The following is a 17,037-nucleotide window of genomic DNA, read 5'->3' as shown; positions in this document are numbered from 1 at the left end:
TTGGTAACGGGCTTCAGTATGTTAGCCTAGAGATACCTCTGATCTTTCTGTGATGTTCTATTAAAGGTGAAATGTGTCTCTGGTTTAGATTTTAAAACCTTGGAAAACCCTCAGAGGAAAATCCTGCAGCTGAGTCATCACAGGGTTTATTTTCTGGGCTAGAGGATACCAGTTGTCCTGTGTGAAGGAGGCCTCAGTTCAGGTTGGGAGGCTTATTGGCAAAGTCTATCCTCCCTGACTATACATGCTTTATTATGATCATGCGGCTCAGTCACAGAACTGTCCTGGATCACTGTAAGGAGTACAGCCTCTTGACATGAGGCTGAATCCTGTACTAGTTTCTTATTGATGCTATTACAAATGACAACAGATTTAGTGGCTTAAAACAACACAAGTTTACCACCTTATACTTCTGAAGTGTATAAATCTGGAATGACTTTACTGGCTAAAAAGGTGCCGCATGCTGTGAGGGAACATCTTTCCTTGTTTTTCCCAGCTTCTAGAGGAGTGAGTTCTTTGGTTCATGGCCCTTGCCTCCATCTTTAAAGCTAGCCATGTACCACTCTCACATTTTCCTCTGACACCGACTCTCCTACACATTACAACGATCCATGTTGTTACATTGGGCACACCCAGATAATCCCAAACAATCTTCTTATTTTAAGGTAATCTGATTAGCAACTTTAATTCCATCTATCACCTCGATTCTCCCTTGTTATATAATATAACACATTAGCAGGCTCTGGGGATTAGAATGTGGATACCTTCAGGAGACCCATTATTCTGTCTACCCTAAATATTATTAGCACCCTTTATATTTTCTACCTTTAGAACTGGCTCAACATTGTACATATAACATTTGTTGTGACTGATGTATATATTTTTTTTATTGTTGAGGGAGTAGAAAAGAAATATTTAGTTGAGGTCAACTTGGGTTTAGATATGCAGAGACTGAAACACTCTGGCATATCACTTGCTGATTGTCAGCGGGGTTCCTTCATAGTTATTTCTAACTGGAGTCCAAAGTACAAGGAGACTTTGCCTTCTAGCCCTCAGCACAGTCCACCCATCATGGACCCGAACATGATTTTCCCTTAAGTCACTCTGAGTCACCTAAGATGCTTTGAGTTTAACTTTTAAAAAAACCACTTTACTTTTTTTCAATCTTTAATTATTTCTGGAGACCTGTTCCAACCACTGATAAGGCCAATCTGCTGAAACTAGATTCACTAATTATGAATTAACCATTTATTTCTCATTACTAACATATGCTCTTTCCCCTTTATCTTTTTTTAAAATTTAATAAGCTTTATTGTTCAGATTATTACAGTTGTTCTTCTTTTTCCCCCCCATAGCTCCCCTCCACCAGGTTCCTACCCCACCCTCTGCCCTTACCTTCCTCCCCTCACTGTCCTCATCCATAGCTGTACGCTTTTTGTCCCGTCTCTTCCCGAACCCCCTACTCCCCTTTTCTCCCGAGAATTGTCAGTCCACTCCCTTTCTATGCCCCTGATTCTATTATATTCACCAGTTAATACTGTTCATCAGATTTTTTTATTCCCTTAGTTTTTAGATTCACTTGTTGATAGATATGTATTTGTTGTTCATAATTTTTATCTTTATCTTTTTCTTCTTCTTAAAGAATACCTTTCAGCCAAAACCGGTTTGGCTCAATGGATAGAGCGTTGGCTTGGGGACTGAAGGGTCCCAGGTTCGATTCCGGTCAAGGGCATGTACCTTGGTTGTGGGCATATCCCCAGTAGGGGGTGTGCAAGAGGCAGCTGATCGATGACTATCTCTCATCGATGTTTCTAACTCTCTATCTCTCTCCCTTCCTCTCTGTACAAAATTAATAAAATATATTAAAAAAAAGAAAAAGAAAAAAAAAGAAAATCTTTCAGCATTTCATATAATTCTGGTTTGGTGGTGATGAACTCCTTTAGCTTTTTTTTATCTGTGAAGCTCTTTATCTGACCTTCAAATGTAGAGTAATCTTGGTTGTAGTTTCTTGCTATTCATAATTTTGAATATTTCTTGCCATTTCCGCCTGGTCTGCAAAGTTTCTGTTGAGAAATCAGCTGATAGTTGTATGGGGTGCTCCCTTGTAGGTAACTGTTTTTTTCTTGCTGCTTGTAAAATTCTCTTTTTGTCTTTTGCTCTTGGCATTTTAATTATGATGTGTCTTGGTGTGGTCCTCTTTGGATTCCTTTTGTTTGGATTCTGTGCACTTCCTGGACTTGTAAGTCTATTTCTTTCACCAGGTGGGCAAGTTTTGGGTCATTATTTCTTCAAATAGATTTTCAATATCTTGCTCTCTCTCTTCTTCTCCATTCCCAATGGGGGACATGCAGGAGGCAGCCAATCAATGATTCTATCTTGTTATTGATGTTTTAATCTCTCCCTCTTTCTTCCTCTCTGAAATCAATAAAAATATATTAAACCTAAATAGAGGTTCATTGTGTGTTTCCTAAAATGTAAGACATATTCCTAGTATATTTGGGTTTCTGGAATGCAATGGATTAAGAAGGAATAGTGATATATAGTAAATTGCAACCCTAATTGGATTAAAAGCAGATTCTTTCAGAGGGAACATTATATTTCTGAATTTATATTGACCTTCTGAAAGAGGTGCTTACATGTTTTGTTATGATATCATTTACCTATTTTCTGATAAGGTCATCTTTCATTTTCTTATTGATTTGCAAACATTCTTTATATATCATGGATATAAATTATTTTATGATATATAAAACATTTACAAATTTTATTCTACTCTGATTGTCTTTTTAATTATATACTGGCTCACACCTTCTCCTGAATGAATTTTCTTATGAAGATGTTTTGCATTTTATATTGTTAAATCTGTCACTTTTGTAAAATTTAATAATCCTCGTTTGTCATCAGTATTAGCTTATTTCCTTTGAGGTAATTTTTTCTTATTGTTCATTTAAGTTCTCTTTTACATTGTTTACTTTCCTAAAACTATCTGGTTTTATATATATATATATACTAGAGACTTGATGCATGAAATTCAGTTCGTGCAAGAGTAGGCCTTCACTGCCCCCGCTGTGTTGGCCCTCACAGCTGTGTCTTCGTCCAGAAGCTCGCCCGGACAGTTGTTCCACTGGTCGGTCGTTCCACTCTTCAGCTTTTGGTTGATTTGCATATTATACTTTTATTATTATAAATTCTCAAAAAAATGCATATGTAGACTTTGAACAATATAAAGGCAGTGTTTATTAAAATACATTTCATTTTCAAAATTGAGCTATCAGCTGTTAAAGTGGGTATACTTTTTTGGGAATACCCGGTATATTTAGGCATAAAAAGTAGGTCAATAAAGGCAGCTAATATGGGGCTCCTCTGTATTGGCACATGCCTGTTTGCCAATGGGCCTATTTCTTGAATTGGAGGGATGAGTGTAGACTTTTGTGTGTATGAGTGTGTGTGTGTGTGTACTCAGGGAATATTTGTTGACTAACATACTTTATTTTAAACTGAGTTTATGAAACGCAAGCAAGCTCTTGTTGCTTTATCTTACCTGATTGTCAAAATAAATGACTTTGGGAGCAAAATATTTAGAAGGCTAAACAGCAAAATGTTACCAGAAAGAAATGAGATTATAGGTGGCTTCTATTTTCTCATTTTTGTTTATCTATGAGTCTGATTTTTTTCTAGCATGAAATATTAATTCAATTATTTCTCATTTCCTGAACAAAGAACAATGAAATAATCTTGCCTTGATTTCCTCAATCTTTGTAAAAGGGAATTAGTAATCCTATCTCTGGCTTAGATTCAGTCTGTCCAACAGTCTGGAAAGATAACATCTTAAGTAGAATTCAGATGACATTTCTAAGAAGTGAAACATTTAAAATTCATTTATAACTAAGCCATTAAAAACAGTTTGTACTATCATGGGCCACAGGTGGGAGTTGTAGTAACAAATGTTCATGGGTGATTTTTTTTAAACTGACCATGACTAAAAAGAAACATTTTATTATCCATCCCAGCCTACTCAGGGGAAACCGTAGTCAGAGAGCTTTGAAAATGAGAACATTGTGTGCTTACTTGTACCTGTTCAGGATTGCATAAAGACTCTCTGAATGGATACAGATAAACAGATAAACAATCACACTTAGGAATCTATTGAAGTAGGCAGGCAATATTGCTTCCAGGATGTAATAATGCCATCTGTGGAAATCAGAAATACGAATTCTCTCAATACATGCTGCTCTCAATATAGGTTGCTCTCTGAGTGGAGAGTAGGCCGTAAGCAGGTGGGTAGGGGGAAGATGTTCAGCCAAGTTCATGACCAATAAATTTTGTGAACAAAATTAAAAAAACAATATTATGTATTTGATTATTTTGTCTTCAGTGTCCCAACGATTGACCCAAAGAACGTAGCCAGATAGGCAGATTAGAACAATGGCTAAGGCCTTTACTTTTAGATTCATGCAGATCTCTGTTGATCCTAGCTCATTCTTTAAACATTTTTTTATGTTTTTATTGATTTTAGAGAGGAAGGGAGAGGGAGAGAGAGAAACCTCATCAGCTGTCCCCTACTGGAGATAGAGCCCAAAACCTGTCCATGTGCCCTGACTGAGAATTGAACCTGTGACCTTTTGATGCATGGTACGACCCAACCAGCTGAGCCACACCAGCCAGGTGATCCTAGCTCATTCTTTGCATTGGGCACATGACCAGTTCCTTAAATTGTGGTTTTCCAATTTGAAAAAGAGTGGTATTAACTTCTACTTCATAGTGCTCTCATGAGGGCTTAAGTAAGTAATATAAACATAAAAATATATAATACATTTGTCATCTAGTGGTCATACATGAAGAGGTCATGAAGATGAGAAATGAGCTGTAACCAAGTAGGATACTGGTAGAGCTAGTGCATATCTGGTGGGGCTACTGGTTAAGACTTATTCCTCATCTTGGCAAATCAGCAGCATTTCACATTCCCTTCTCCTTGACAAACTTAATTCAGTCTAGTTACTGGGAAAACAATAGTTTATGCACAATACTCATTTCTAATCCTAACCCTAACCCCATCTCTATGCTGTGATATGAGTTTAATCATCAACAGATATTTATACAGCCTCCACAGATTCTATTTTCTTCTAGGTACTGTCACAGAAAGATATTTGGATGGGCCCTAATTACTATAAATTCAAGGTTCTGTGTCTAGAAATTGTAAAATGCAGTAAATAGAATTCTTGAAGCTATGCTTTAAATAACTTTATTGCTGTTTTGGGGTACTTTATTTAGCAATAATTTATTCAGTATTTTGCAATCATTCATTTTATAATTATGTACTAAGGAGTTTTCTGTTATGCATTAAGAACTCCAAATTGAACAAAACCATTGGTCTGCCTTGAGGGGCTCATTGATTATCACAAATAAACAAATAATTGGAACATGACATGTGTGATTACCAACAAAAAATGTACAAGATACAGGACCAGTTAGCTGGATGGGATAGGTGAACATAATATAATATGTGAAGAGGGATTTAAATGTGCAAAGAAACAGGTTATGTAAGTTGCAAGTTAAATAGGGGCACACATACTAATTTGGCAGAAACCTAAGTGGTTCCATAAAATGCTCTGGGAGAGGTGAGCAGGGACCACCAGTTCATGACTTGAACACTGTGCTAAAGAGATGTGATCTTCTAAAAGGCTTCAGTTGTAGAATTGAGTTGTACTGAATAGGCAAAACTTTATGGGGAAATTTTGAGATAATTTACCTAGCCAAAGCTAAAAGCAACCTTTCTCCTAGAAGATTTTTTGGAAGTTTCATACATTAAAAATTATTACTGTATGTGCTTGTGCATCTACCTTGATTAGCTAATGATTTTATTAATCTCTTAAACTGGATTACTTTTGTGAGGGAAAGGTGGAAGTAGCTAGATGGGACATTGGATTAATAGGAATAAAGAGGGAATGTCCCACACGAACCAGACATAGGACCAACTAACGTTGACCCAAATGGACTGATGACCCGGGTGAAGAAATCTTTACTCCTGCTCTCCGGGAGCTCACATCCTGAGGAAGGAGAAGTGGGTGTCATGTGATGGAACGTTCTGTGACCGAGAATTCTATATTTGGGAATGTAGGTGGAGGTGGACTTGGATTTCCTGTTAATCCATGTGGGTTAAAACGAGAGCTCAGAAAGTTGATAGCACCCAAAAACGCTGGCTCATTTTGAAAGACCCTGAGATTGCTGAACAAAAAGATCCTGCGGCCTGTTTCTCTTGGGAAATCTATAATCATGAAGCCGTTTCTGATTCTCATTATTCTGCTCTTTGAAGCACCCACAGGTAACTTGTCCAAATGTACCATGAAATCCTAGGAGATGCTCCTATCCATACGAGTGGAGTCAGGGCCTTTGGAATTACTGGTGTCTTGCCAATTAATTAAAAGTACCCACTGTTCTGGGTGCCTAACTTGAGTCTGTGCTTAGAAGAGAGCATCTGGCCAGGGAACAGGATGTCAAGGCCATGCTCTCAGAAGTCCTCTCCAGAGGTGGGAATGAGCTCATCATCTAGAATTACCTTTATCATGTACAAAACTTTTCCACCCAGGAGCCTGGCTATCTCTTTTTAAATTCAAATTCATGTTTGTCCTATACTACAACAGTAAAGAGAACAGGACAAGCTTTGGAGTCATGTAGATATGAGTTAAAATGTGTCTTCATCATTGACTATTGTATTCATTGAGCTAATACTCACTTTGAACCTAGTTTTCTCACCTGTTAAATGAGTAGAATGACTCAATTTCATGATAATCGTATTTCATGTTCTTACAAATGTGAAGCACCAAGTTCTCCCTTGCTGCTGTAGAAAGGCATATGGTCTTTTTGTATTTAAAAAAATATTTAAAAATTATATTTTTAAATTATATTTAAAAATACTTTTTGTTTCTTTGTTCTCCACCTTTATTCCATGGGTTTGTCCAAAGTTGTGTACAAGGGCAAATAAAGATCTGGAAACAAGAAACTTAGGACCTCAATGCAATGCTCTGAATGGGTGCTAATTTGGATTTCTAGAATACATGTATTGAGTTTGATCCCTGGGCCACACATTTATCTGAGACGAAAAGGAGAGGCCGTAGAAATCAAGGGAAGGCATTTTCAATGGCATTTATTGCTAAGGCCCATGTGGTCTTGGCAGAGGGCGATTTCTACTGCCCACATCAATGAGTGTGACACCCAATTATATTGTTAACACAGAAAGTCCCATTTTTGATACTCTTTGAAAAGTTAATATGGCTCTGAATTGTGCCGTGGTGACAAGCTGGGTACTCTCTGGAGACACTGGATTGGGATAGGCTCTGACTTAGGAAGACAGAGTAAGATTTGCTAAAGTCCTAGGCGTGGGACTAGCCTCACTTAAGAGCCATAAATTGAGTTCTCTCTTCTATTTTGTCACATAAGTTCTAATGTTCTCAGAGACAATTGAGTATTGGCTTGGATTGGGGTTTTGGATGTCCTTAATTTGGGATGGTTTTCAAGGAGGAGGCTCTGAGATTTCTTGTATGAGTCTGAGGTTCACTTTGGGACCCCGAGAGGCCATAGCTTGTGGGGAACCACAGACCTCTTCTGCTTTACCTCAGGATCTAATCCGGGTTTAATGTTGTTTCCTGTGCACAGATGCCGCACGACCCCAAAAATGCTTTGGTAGTAACTTAGCAGGCTACTGCAGGAAGAAATGCGGAGTGGGAGAAATACAAGAACAATCATGTCTAAACAGGAAAGTTTGTTGTATTAATGAAGCTGAAAACAAAAAATACCAGAGAGAGCAAGAGTTAATTCTATCTGCACTGCAGTCTGATGAGAAGCTGGACTATTCCATTTTACCCACCATCACAATTTTCACAATCCAACTATAAATCAAGCGCTTGTTCCACTGGTCTCTCCTCTTTCTAAAATAAAAAATGCCACCTAATACAATAGGCTGGGGCAAGAGATTTTTACTTCTTTCTGTAAACTTGATTCTCCACATAATAAAGTCCTATGCTTTTCCCTGGATCTATCTATCTATTTATCTATCTATTATTTAAAAAAAATTTTATTGATTTTTCACAGAGAGGAAAGAAGAGGGCAGAGAGCTAGAAACGTCGATGAGAGAGAAACATTGACCAGCTGCCTCCTGCACACCCCTCTGCCGGGGATGTGCCCGCAACCAATGCACATGCCATTGAACGGAATTGAACCTGGGACCTTTCAGTCCACAGACCGACACTCTATCCACTGAGCCAAACCGGTTTCGGCAACTTGTTGTTTGTTGATTTGTTGATGCTGGCCGTTCTGACAGGTGTGAGATGGTACCCTTGGGGGAAGTCTGACTGCCCGCTTAGGCCTGCTCCTAAGTGGTCAGCTGGACATCCTTAGTGCTGTGGCTCCCACTCCTACTGCTGGGCTCACCAGCTGTGAGCTTGGCTTTTGGCTGAGCAGTGCTACCTCTGTGGGAATGCACTGACCACCCAGGGGCAGCTCCTCCATCGAGCATCCCTGGTGGTCAGAGCACATCATAGCAACCAGTCATTCCACTGTTGGGTCAATTTGCATATTAAGGTTTTATTATATAGGATTACTTTTTAAGTAATTAATTTTTTTTTTCAATTATAGCAGACAAACAATAGTATATTAGTTTCAGGTATACAACATAGTGGTTAGATATTTATCTAACTTAAGACTTGATCACCCCAATAAAGCTAGTACTCATTTGATACCATACATAGGTTCCCCTTCACTTTTTTCACCCACTCCTACAACTCCCTCCCCTATGGAAACCATTCCTACCTAATTAGAAGATAGAATTAACCAAATTTGTTGATTACCTGAAAGTAGAGGATGGGAGAGAGAGGGCTTAAGTGTTCCTCTTAGGTTTATGTCTTGGGACACAGGGTGAATGCTTGTTTATGTCAAGAAATGGGGGATTCTCAAGGGTGTGCATGCTAATACAGTGCCTGTCATCTTAATAGCCCTTGCTGCTGTAACTGCCCTGTTCATACCCTCTCCTCTGGGACGCAGCATTAGGCTATACCCTGCACAAGGGTGTGCAACTGACTCAATGCAGCTTATCCAAAGGTTGTCCTAATAGTGGCCGGATATAGAAAATGTTACTCAGCTGAGACCATCAAGGTGGTTTCTTTTGAAATTTGGACTAGGGGTTAGAGTAAACTGCTGGTTGAGGATAGTGAGGGAACACAGCATTCACTCTGATAAAAGTAAAATACTTTGGGTCAAAATTGAGGATAGCTGCTTCTAAAATTTATATTTGTACTAAACAAGGTCACAAATCGGCACCTGGAGAAAAACACTTTGGTCCCATATAGAATCCCTTTTATTGCATTGCTTCACCAGCATTCATGGTTGTGGCTTTGTTCTGATTGCACTTTCAGGTTTATTGTGAGGAGACACTGCACTACAACCTATAGTGCTTGCTTTTTGAGAGGAAAAAAAGGAGACCCTTATCTTAGGTCACTGTTTGAGGAAAAAAGCCTATATTTTCTCAGGGCATTGTATCTGTTCAAAGACCTACCTCAGCTTGGATCACACCATATTCCCAAACATAGAGAAGACACAGTCTCCTTTCCAACGACAGTGGACTAGGTGAGGGGAAAGAGTGAATAGGGGCATGAAGTGACAGTAAGGTCAGTGGAATCTGGGAAGACGGAGTAGAACCTTGGATGACTATATTGAAGGAAGAATCAGCATCATTCTACAGTCACTTAGGTAAAGGAAGATTTATTTATAACTATTAAAAATGTACCATAACTATTAAAAATGTACCCTGGTTCAATCCATGGCTCCCAGAATTCATTCAGGGCATTTAAATCAGCAGCTGGAATTGTGATTATGAAGCAAGATAAGGGTGTGTGTGTGTGTGTGTGTGTGTGTAATATATTAGAGGCCCGATGCATGAAATTCATACAAGAGTAGGCCTTTCTTCCCCCGGCTGCGGGCACTGGCTTCCCTCTGGCACCTGGGACCTGGTCTTCCCTTCGGCCCTGACTTTGTCCGGAAGGACGTCCAGAATGACATCTTGAAGAACATCCAGTCTAATTAGAATATTACTCTTTTATTATTATAGATACTAGAGGCCTGGTGCATGAATTCGTGCATGGGTGGGCCCCCTCTGGGTGGCCTGCAGGAATAGGGCCGAAATCCGCAGTCCAGTGCTGCCTGCAGCTCCTACCTGCTGCTCTCATGCATCCCGGACCCACTGGGCCTGCGCCCAATCAGTCCTGATCAAAAGAGGCTTGTGCCACTGCAGCAGCACTCACCAGCTGTGAGCCCTGTATCTGGCACCTTCCCAAGGGGAGTAGCCTGCAGGATCAGGCGGAAACTGGCTCTCCGAAATCCCCTGAGGGGTCCCAGATTAGGAGAGGATGCAGGTCAGGCAGAGGGACCCCACTGGTGCAAGATTGGGGCCAGTGCACGTCATAGCAACTGGTCAACCAGTCGACTATCTGCCCCGTGGTGGTCAGTGCACATCATAGTGAGCAGTTGAACAGCCTTAGCATATCATTAGCATATTACGCTTTGATTGGTTGAACACACTGACCACCAGGGGGCAGACACTCAATACAGGAACTGCCATGACACACACTGGTCATTTAAAAAGAAATGGCACCGCGGACCTGGTGCCGACAAACCAACACTTATCTTCCCCCAAGTGGGACACAGGCCCTGGAGTGATACCCAACCTAATCGCAGCCAATGCTTCCAAGCCCCCATGGTGCAAAATGCGGCCCACAGCCCAGCCCAGCTCGGAATGATGTCATTTAGCAATGCCTGGAGTTTCTTCAGTCTGGGAACATGACTTGTTTTATAGCCAGGTGTAAATAGTTTACAGTTTAACCAAATGTCTGTAAAGCATTTTCACATTCCTCATCTCATTTGATTTTCACAGAAGTCCTGGACTAGGTAGATAGGCAACTCGTAGAATATTATTTTCTTTTCATTAGCCTGAAAATGGAGATTTAGAAAGTTTAGAAACTTGACCCGACTGAAAAGAAGTAAGAAACGGTGGAACTTGAAAATGACTTCAGGTTTTCTCACTGTGCAGAATATAGTCAAACACTGCTACAGTTAAATATTTTACCCTTTTTTTTTTTCTCCCTGCATGATCTATAATACAATAATAATCTGCTTCATGTTGATATTTACTGCTGTGTTGCTGACAATTACTTGAAAGAGAAGTTGGAGTGCTTCACTGGGCTGGAAAAAATTTAGCTAAATCAGAAAGCAGGTCTAATTAAGCAAGTTTATAGATAAAGCTCTCGCTGGTGCCAATCACATGCATGTGTTTCAATCTGTCATTGTCGATTGTGGATTTGGTTGACATTTCTATTATAGAGAAAGGGCGAATAGCAATATTAAAATATTTCTTCTAGTTAATTTCCTTTCAATATGCATGAATCTGTGCATGGGGACACTTCACTGAGTGACATTACCATCACATCACTCAATTTCTCATGTTGCTGTAGGCTGAAACCTGGGCATCACTCTCATTCCCACCACATCTGACGAATAACCATTATAAATTATAGCTGCCAAATAATTCTCTAATTTACCCACTTTATTCCCTCACTCTGGTCCAAACCACCTCTCACCTGGCCAATTGTAATAACCATTTAATCTCTCTTTTCATATCTACTCCCAGTTTCAATGCATTTTTTTTTGCGTTCAATATAGAGTGATTTAAAGGTGCAGGCAATCACATTACATCCCAAGTCTGGAGGGGATGTTGGGTATGAAGCCATAGAAAAACCGTGAAGGAATGAAAATTGACCTCAGAAGATCCTGAAATGAAGGATAGGGATCTGTGGTGGGAGTGTGTATCACTGAATATGTGCACGGTCTCCTGATCTTTGTACTGTCTCCATAGTTTTGTCCTTTCCAGAGTGTCCTAGAGTTGGAATCATACAGAAAGTAACCTTTTTACATTGGCTTCTTTCACTTAGTAATATGCATTTACTGTTCCTTCCTGTCTTTTCATGACCTGACAACTCATTTCTCTTTAGCACTGAATAAATATTCCATTGTCTGAACGTATCACAGCTTATTTATCTATTCACTTACTGCAGGGCATCTCAGTTTCTTCTAGGTTTTGGTAATTCTGAATAAAGCTGCTATAAATACTGGTGTGCAGGTTTTGTGTAGACATTCAACTCACTTGGGTAAACACCAAGGACTGCAACTGCTGGATTGTATAGTAAAAGTGTTTAAGAAACTGCCAAACTATCTTTCAAAGTGGCGTGTCCCATCTTTTAATGAATGAGAGTTTCAGTCCAGCATTGTGTGTTGTCATTGTTTTGGATTTTGGGCCTAATACTGCAATTCGGACCAATTCCTAGGTCCTTTGCATTTTCTCTAAACTCCAAAGGGCCCCAAGCACCAAAAGAATGCTGTTATTAGTGGTTAACACACACAACAACAACAGAGGCCTGGATACATGGAGGAGACTGACAGCTGTCAGAGAGGAGTGGGGAGGAGGTGACGGGGTGAAAGAAGGTGAAGGGATTAGCCAAAGAACATACATGCATAACCTACAGATATAGGCAACAGTGTGGTGGTGGCCAGAGGGAAGGGGTAGCGGGGGACAGGTGAAGGTGGGCAAAGAGGCAGGGATGGGGACATCTGTAATAGTGTCAACAATAAAAATAAAGTTAAAAAAATAAACAACAAAGAAACTCCTCCATCTTGGAATTATATATTTATGTCTGCCTCCACCTTATATAGTGAGTGCCACCATAGTGGGAACCTCTTCATCTCTCCCCAGTTCACTGATTTTACAAAGGAACTGAAGAAATTGGACTTTCCATAGTTCAACTGTGGTTGTTCTATTCTTAGATCAAAGTGCACGTATATCCTTCTGAATTGTCCTGTCTTTTCTAATTTCCTTCCATTTGTTGATTTCAGTCTGTTTACTCAAATCACTTTCTTTACTATCAGTCACCTGTTGATATCTGACACAGTTCACATGGTACCACTTTTAACTCACTGGCGAATTTCCCCTGCATACTTGGCTTCACCAGTCTCTCTCCAGAATTACATGTCTACTTTCCTGAGCTTCTTGTTTCAATTTACCACATAGATTTTTTTTTTTTGTAGTGTACTGGTTATATCCCCTTTTCAAGGGGATGTTCTGAGTTCTTATCACTTGGTATACTGAGTGTCCAATTACTGGTTAAAGAAGAAATAAGTCAGAAAACTGGCAATGAACTTTATTAGAATCTGCTTCACGGTCTACTGAGAATTAAAGAACCAGATAGGAAAAGATGTGGATTACTTCACCTTAGTTTATTAGAATAGGTTAAGAAATAAATGATTGGAGAATTGTACTTGATTTATGGAGAATTTGTCTTGTGGCTTATATAATTTCTTTCATAGCCATCATAATCTTGAGGTAAAGTTATTGCAAAAGTCACTGGCTTTGGACGAGTTGGCTTTGGTATTCTTTTACGTGCTTCCAGTTCCATGATATTGAGGCAACAATATCTCCCATTTTCACATAGTACTTCACGTATTTCAGTTACTTTGCATATTTTTCTGCACTTTCCTTGTATATATTGATCCCAGCATTTCTTAAGTTGTTCAGTTACTGTGTACATAAAAAACAATTGATCAAGGTCAGTGTTTGAGATTGAAAGGCAACTTTGGACATGGAAAGTATAGAGGAAATTTGTAGGGATTAGGTGTATGAGAGATTCACAAGGCAGATGCCCGTCATATCCCACAGAGGATGCCCCAAGAAGGCAAACCTCAGTGTTTATATCTATCTGATTACTCATATTTAGTTCCTCTAAGGTTTTGGGCTTCCAGTCAACATCTGATGGACTCCATCAAGAGCATTAGGTCATACGGTCTAGTAATAATTAATGTCGTTTTTAAACATTCATTTAAAATCTTGCTTGGCGTTGACTGTATTGACATAACCTTCAAACACGTGGTATCTACAGAACGTGTGAAGTGCAATTACAGTAACAAGTTTTGCTTGAAAAAGTTTGTGTTTGGTTTGGTTTTTGTTGCAAAACTAGGGCTAAGAAGATGGCGGATGAAGAGCATATTTGGCACTGCATGCTTTACGAGTTCCAATTAGGAAGAAAAGCAAGTGTAGTGCTCTTGGTCAAGATGCAGTTAGCGCCAGAAAATGCCAGCGTTGGTTTGAGAAATTTCGCGAGGGAAATTTTTCGTTAGATGACAAGAGTGGTCGAGGCCGTGTGTCCAATTTTGATCAAGAAGCTCTTCAAGCTCTTTTGGTGCAAAATCCTCAAATTACCCAACAAGAGCTTGCGACAACTTTAAATTGTTCACAAAAAACAATTTCCAATCAATTGCGTGCACTTGGCAAAGTCCAAAAGTTTGGAAAATGGGTTCCTCATGAGTTGACTGACAACAACCGTAATCAAAGAGTCACAATTTGCAGTTCGCTCCTCTCTCGTCAAAACCGTTTGCCGTTTTTAGAGCAAATTGTTACCGGAAATGAACAATAAGTGCTGTATGTTAATTTGAAAAGGCGGCCTCAATGGTTGGACAAAAATGAGGCTCCGCAGCCCACGCCAAAACCTGACTTGCAAGCGAAAAAAGTGATGTTGTGTGTTTGGTGGAATTTTAAAGGAATTCTTCATTATGAACTTTTACCATCTAACCAAACCATTACAAGTGCAGTGTATAGTGCCCAATTGGAAAGGTTAGCCCAAGCTTTAAGAGAAAAAGAACCCGCGCTGATTAATCGGAAGGGCGTAATTCTTCACCACGATAACGCTAGACCGCATACTGCAAGAATCACTGCTGAAAAACTGCGCCAGTTGGAATGGGAAGTTCTCCCTCAACCTGCATATTTTCCTGATATTGCCCCTTCCGATTACCATTTGTTTCATACTTTGCAAAACTTTCTTCTTGGAAAAAAATTTAATAATGAAGAATGCCTCAAAAATGCATTGACCGAATTTTCTGCATCAAAATAACAAGAATTTTACAACAGAGGGATTAAAATGCTTCCTGAGTGTTGGGCACAAGTAGTAGAAAACAACAGCAACTATATTGTTGATTAAATTTTGTTGTATTGTTTAAATAAATTCAATTTAAAAAAGTATTAGAAAACGACATTAATTATTACTAGACCTAATATATAGGAAAACAAAAAAGTTGGTTCCTTGATTTCAGGGCATGGCACTATACTCTATCAGGGTACCACAGCAAATCTTACTCTGTTTGAATGTTCCCAGGTCACTCATTTTTTTTAAATAACTGCTCCACCTTTATTACCCAGAGTATAATAATTCTTTACTGTGTATTTCTGGGTTAAATTCTGTTCTTGGGTTCATACTCACTGTCATGGTCAAGAATGACTTTCTTATCCAGTCAGGTTATTTTTCTCCCTAAATAATCTTCCTCCCTCCCCTGTTAATTCTTAGCATTGTCCATTTCTTTCTTCTTCTTCTTCTTCTTCTTCTTCTTCTTCTTCTTCTTCTTCTTTTTTTTTTTTTTTTTTAGCATTGTCCATTTTTGTCAATGCCTATCTTCCTTTGGCTTCTAAGTTATTACAATAATCTTGGATTTGACTTCTCATTCTTCCTCTACCTCCAGTTGCAAGAATTCCTCCAATATTTAGTCCCAGACCTTTGCTCACCTTGAGATATATTTTTTCCTTTAGTTATCCTAAATACTTACTATGATCTAAGGGTTTGGAAGTTCAAATATTGGTTTCTGGGCTGTTACAACCTTCTAGAATAGGCCCCAGAGGAAGATTGAGAACAAAGATTCCTCCAACCTCAGGTTTTAGAACCCCTTTGATTGTTAGGAATTTAGGGACCCAGGGACATGCCATCACCATTACTATAATGAGAGGCAAATGTAATAGATATGGTTTTGAAAGAGAAATTTCAAGTTCTTAGTATGTGCCAACCCCTGTGCTAGGTATTTCACAAATGTTATATCATTTAATAAGGTCCACATGAGTCCGGTGTCATTATCTCCACCAGTGAGAGTCTTCACCATTTATCCAAAACTGACAGACCAGAAGTAGACATCAAAGGCCTGTTTCTTAAACCTGACTCCAAAGTTTGTGAATATTCACCCTCTGTAGTAAAATAGACTAATATATATATCTATTTCCACTCTTTCTCCACTATTCACACTCATACAATGGAAGACAATATGATTGGATGTCAGAGTAAAAACTATATCCAAAGAAATAAGTGCATCCTTAGATATTGGGTGCATTACTTTCTACAATGAGACTTTCTCAGAGGAAACCAGGGCTTCTTTTCAACTCTGAATACTCCTTTTTAAGAATAGTGCCATGGTAGAAGGTCTTAGGAAGAGGGAATCTCTAATGACATTGGGTAGACTTCAGTCATCCGTAGGGTACCTATTTCCTAATACTATGAATTATAAAATTATCTTGGGTTCTTAGAAATACTCTATCCCATGTTGATTTGTGTGAACCCCCGGAAAACTCTAGATTACCTGTGGGCTTCTGGGAAAGCAGAATTACAATGATCAGGAAGAGCTTCATAGTTAGGCTTCCCAAGGGAGGTGGCAGCCAAAGTTCTTGGTCCAGTGAGTTGCACACCATGTCACCTTCCTCAGCGACTTGGATTCTTATGCACTGAACCAGAATAAATGGTATGGTACGAAATGTGTCCCCAAACTTCCCATCTATGGATTTTGCACCATGTGGGCAGGCACCGGAAATTTGAGGTCACCCACTTTACCCCTACATGGAATCAGATGCAGCATGTTCTATTTCATCACCCCTGATGCCATTCTGTGGGCTGTGGACTGCTGGGGAGAAGAATCTGTGCTTTCTCTACTTTGTCTGCCAGATAGACCAAAGTAGACATGTACTCACTTCTAAGAATGAATGAGTTAATATAAATAATGAAACCTATTCCATTTATTGCATTCACCTAAGTCTAGGATCCCAGGGTGTTGTATCTATCACTTTAATTAATCCAAATGGAAGCCAACTTTTATTTTTACATCCTAGATTAATTTAATTATGCACAGACAAGCAAT

At 39.2% G+C, this 17,037-nt stretch overlaps 2 protein-coding genes across 2 annotated transcripts; one reads left to right on the top strand and one right to left on the bottom strand.

Annotated features, from left to right (window-relative positions):
• The first annotated feature begins 6,273 nt into the window (after window positions 1–6,273).
• DEFB128 (defensin beta 128) lies at window positions 6,274–8,014 on the top strand. Its single transcript, XM_036419477.2, has 2 exons — window positions 6,274–6,322; window positions 7,654–8,014. The coding sequence occupies exons 1-2, from the start codon at window positions 6,274–6,276 to the stop codon at window positions 7,890–7,892; spliced, it is 288 nt and encodes a 95-aa protein (XP_036275370.1). The 3' UTR covers window positions 7,893–8,014.
• Window positions 8,015–13,361: 5,347 nt separating this feature from the next.
• DEFB127 (defensin beta 127) lies at window positions 13,362–16,534 on the bottom strand. The gene is made up of 2 exons (XM_036419827.1): window positions 16,486–16,534; window positions 13,362–13,615 (listed from the first exon to the last, which is right to left on the bottom strand). Exons 1-2 carry the CDS (start codon window positions 16,532–16,534, stop codon window positions 13,362–13,364), a joined length of 303 nt encoding a protein of 100 aa, XP_036275720.1.
• Window positions 16,535–17,037: the final 503 nt, after the last annotated feature.

This window comes from Pipistrellus kuhlii, unplaced genomic scaffold (assembly GCF_014108245.1).
Source record: "Pipistrellus kuhlii isolate mPipKuh1 unplaced genomic scaffold, mPipKuh1.p scaffold_m20_p_6, whole genome shotgun sequence".
Lineage (NCBI taxonomy): Eukaryota > Metazoa > Chordata > Mammalia > Chiroptera > Vespertilionidae > Pipistrellus > Pipistrellus kuhlii.
Note: the sequence above shows the minus strand (reverse complement) of the source record. Positions and strands in the feature narration are given on the sequence as shown.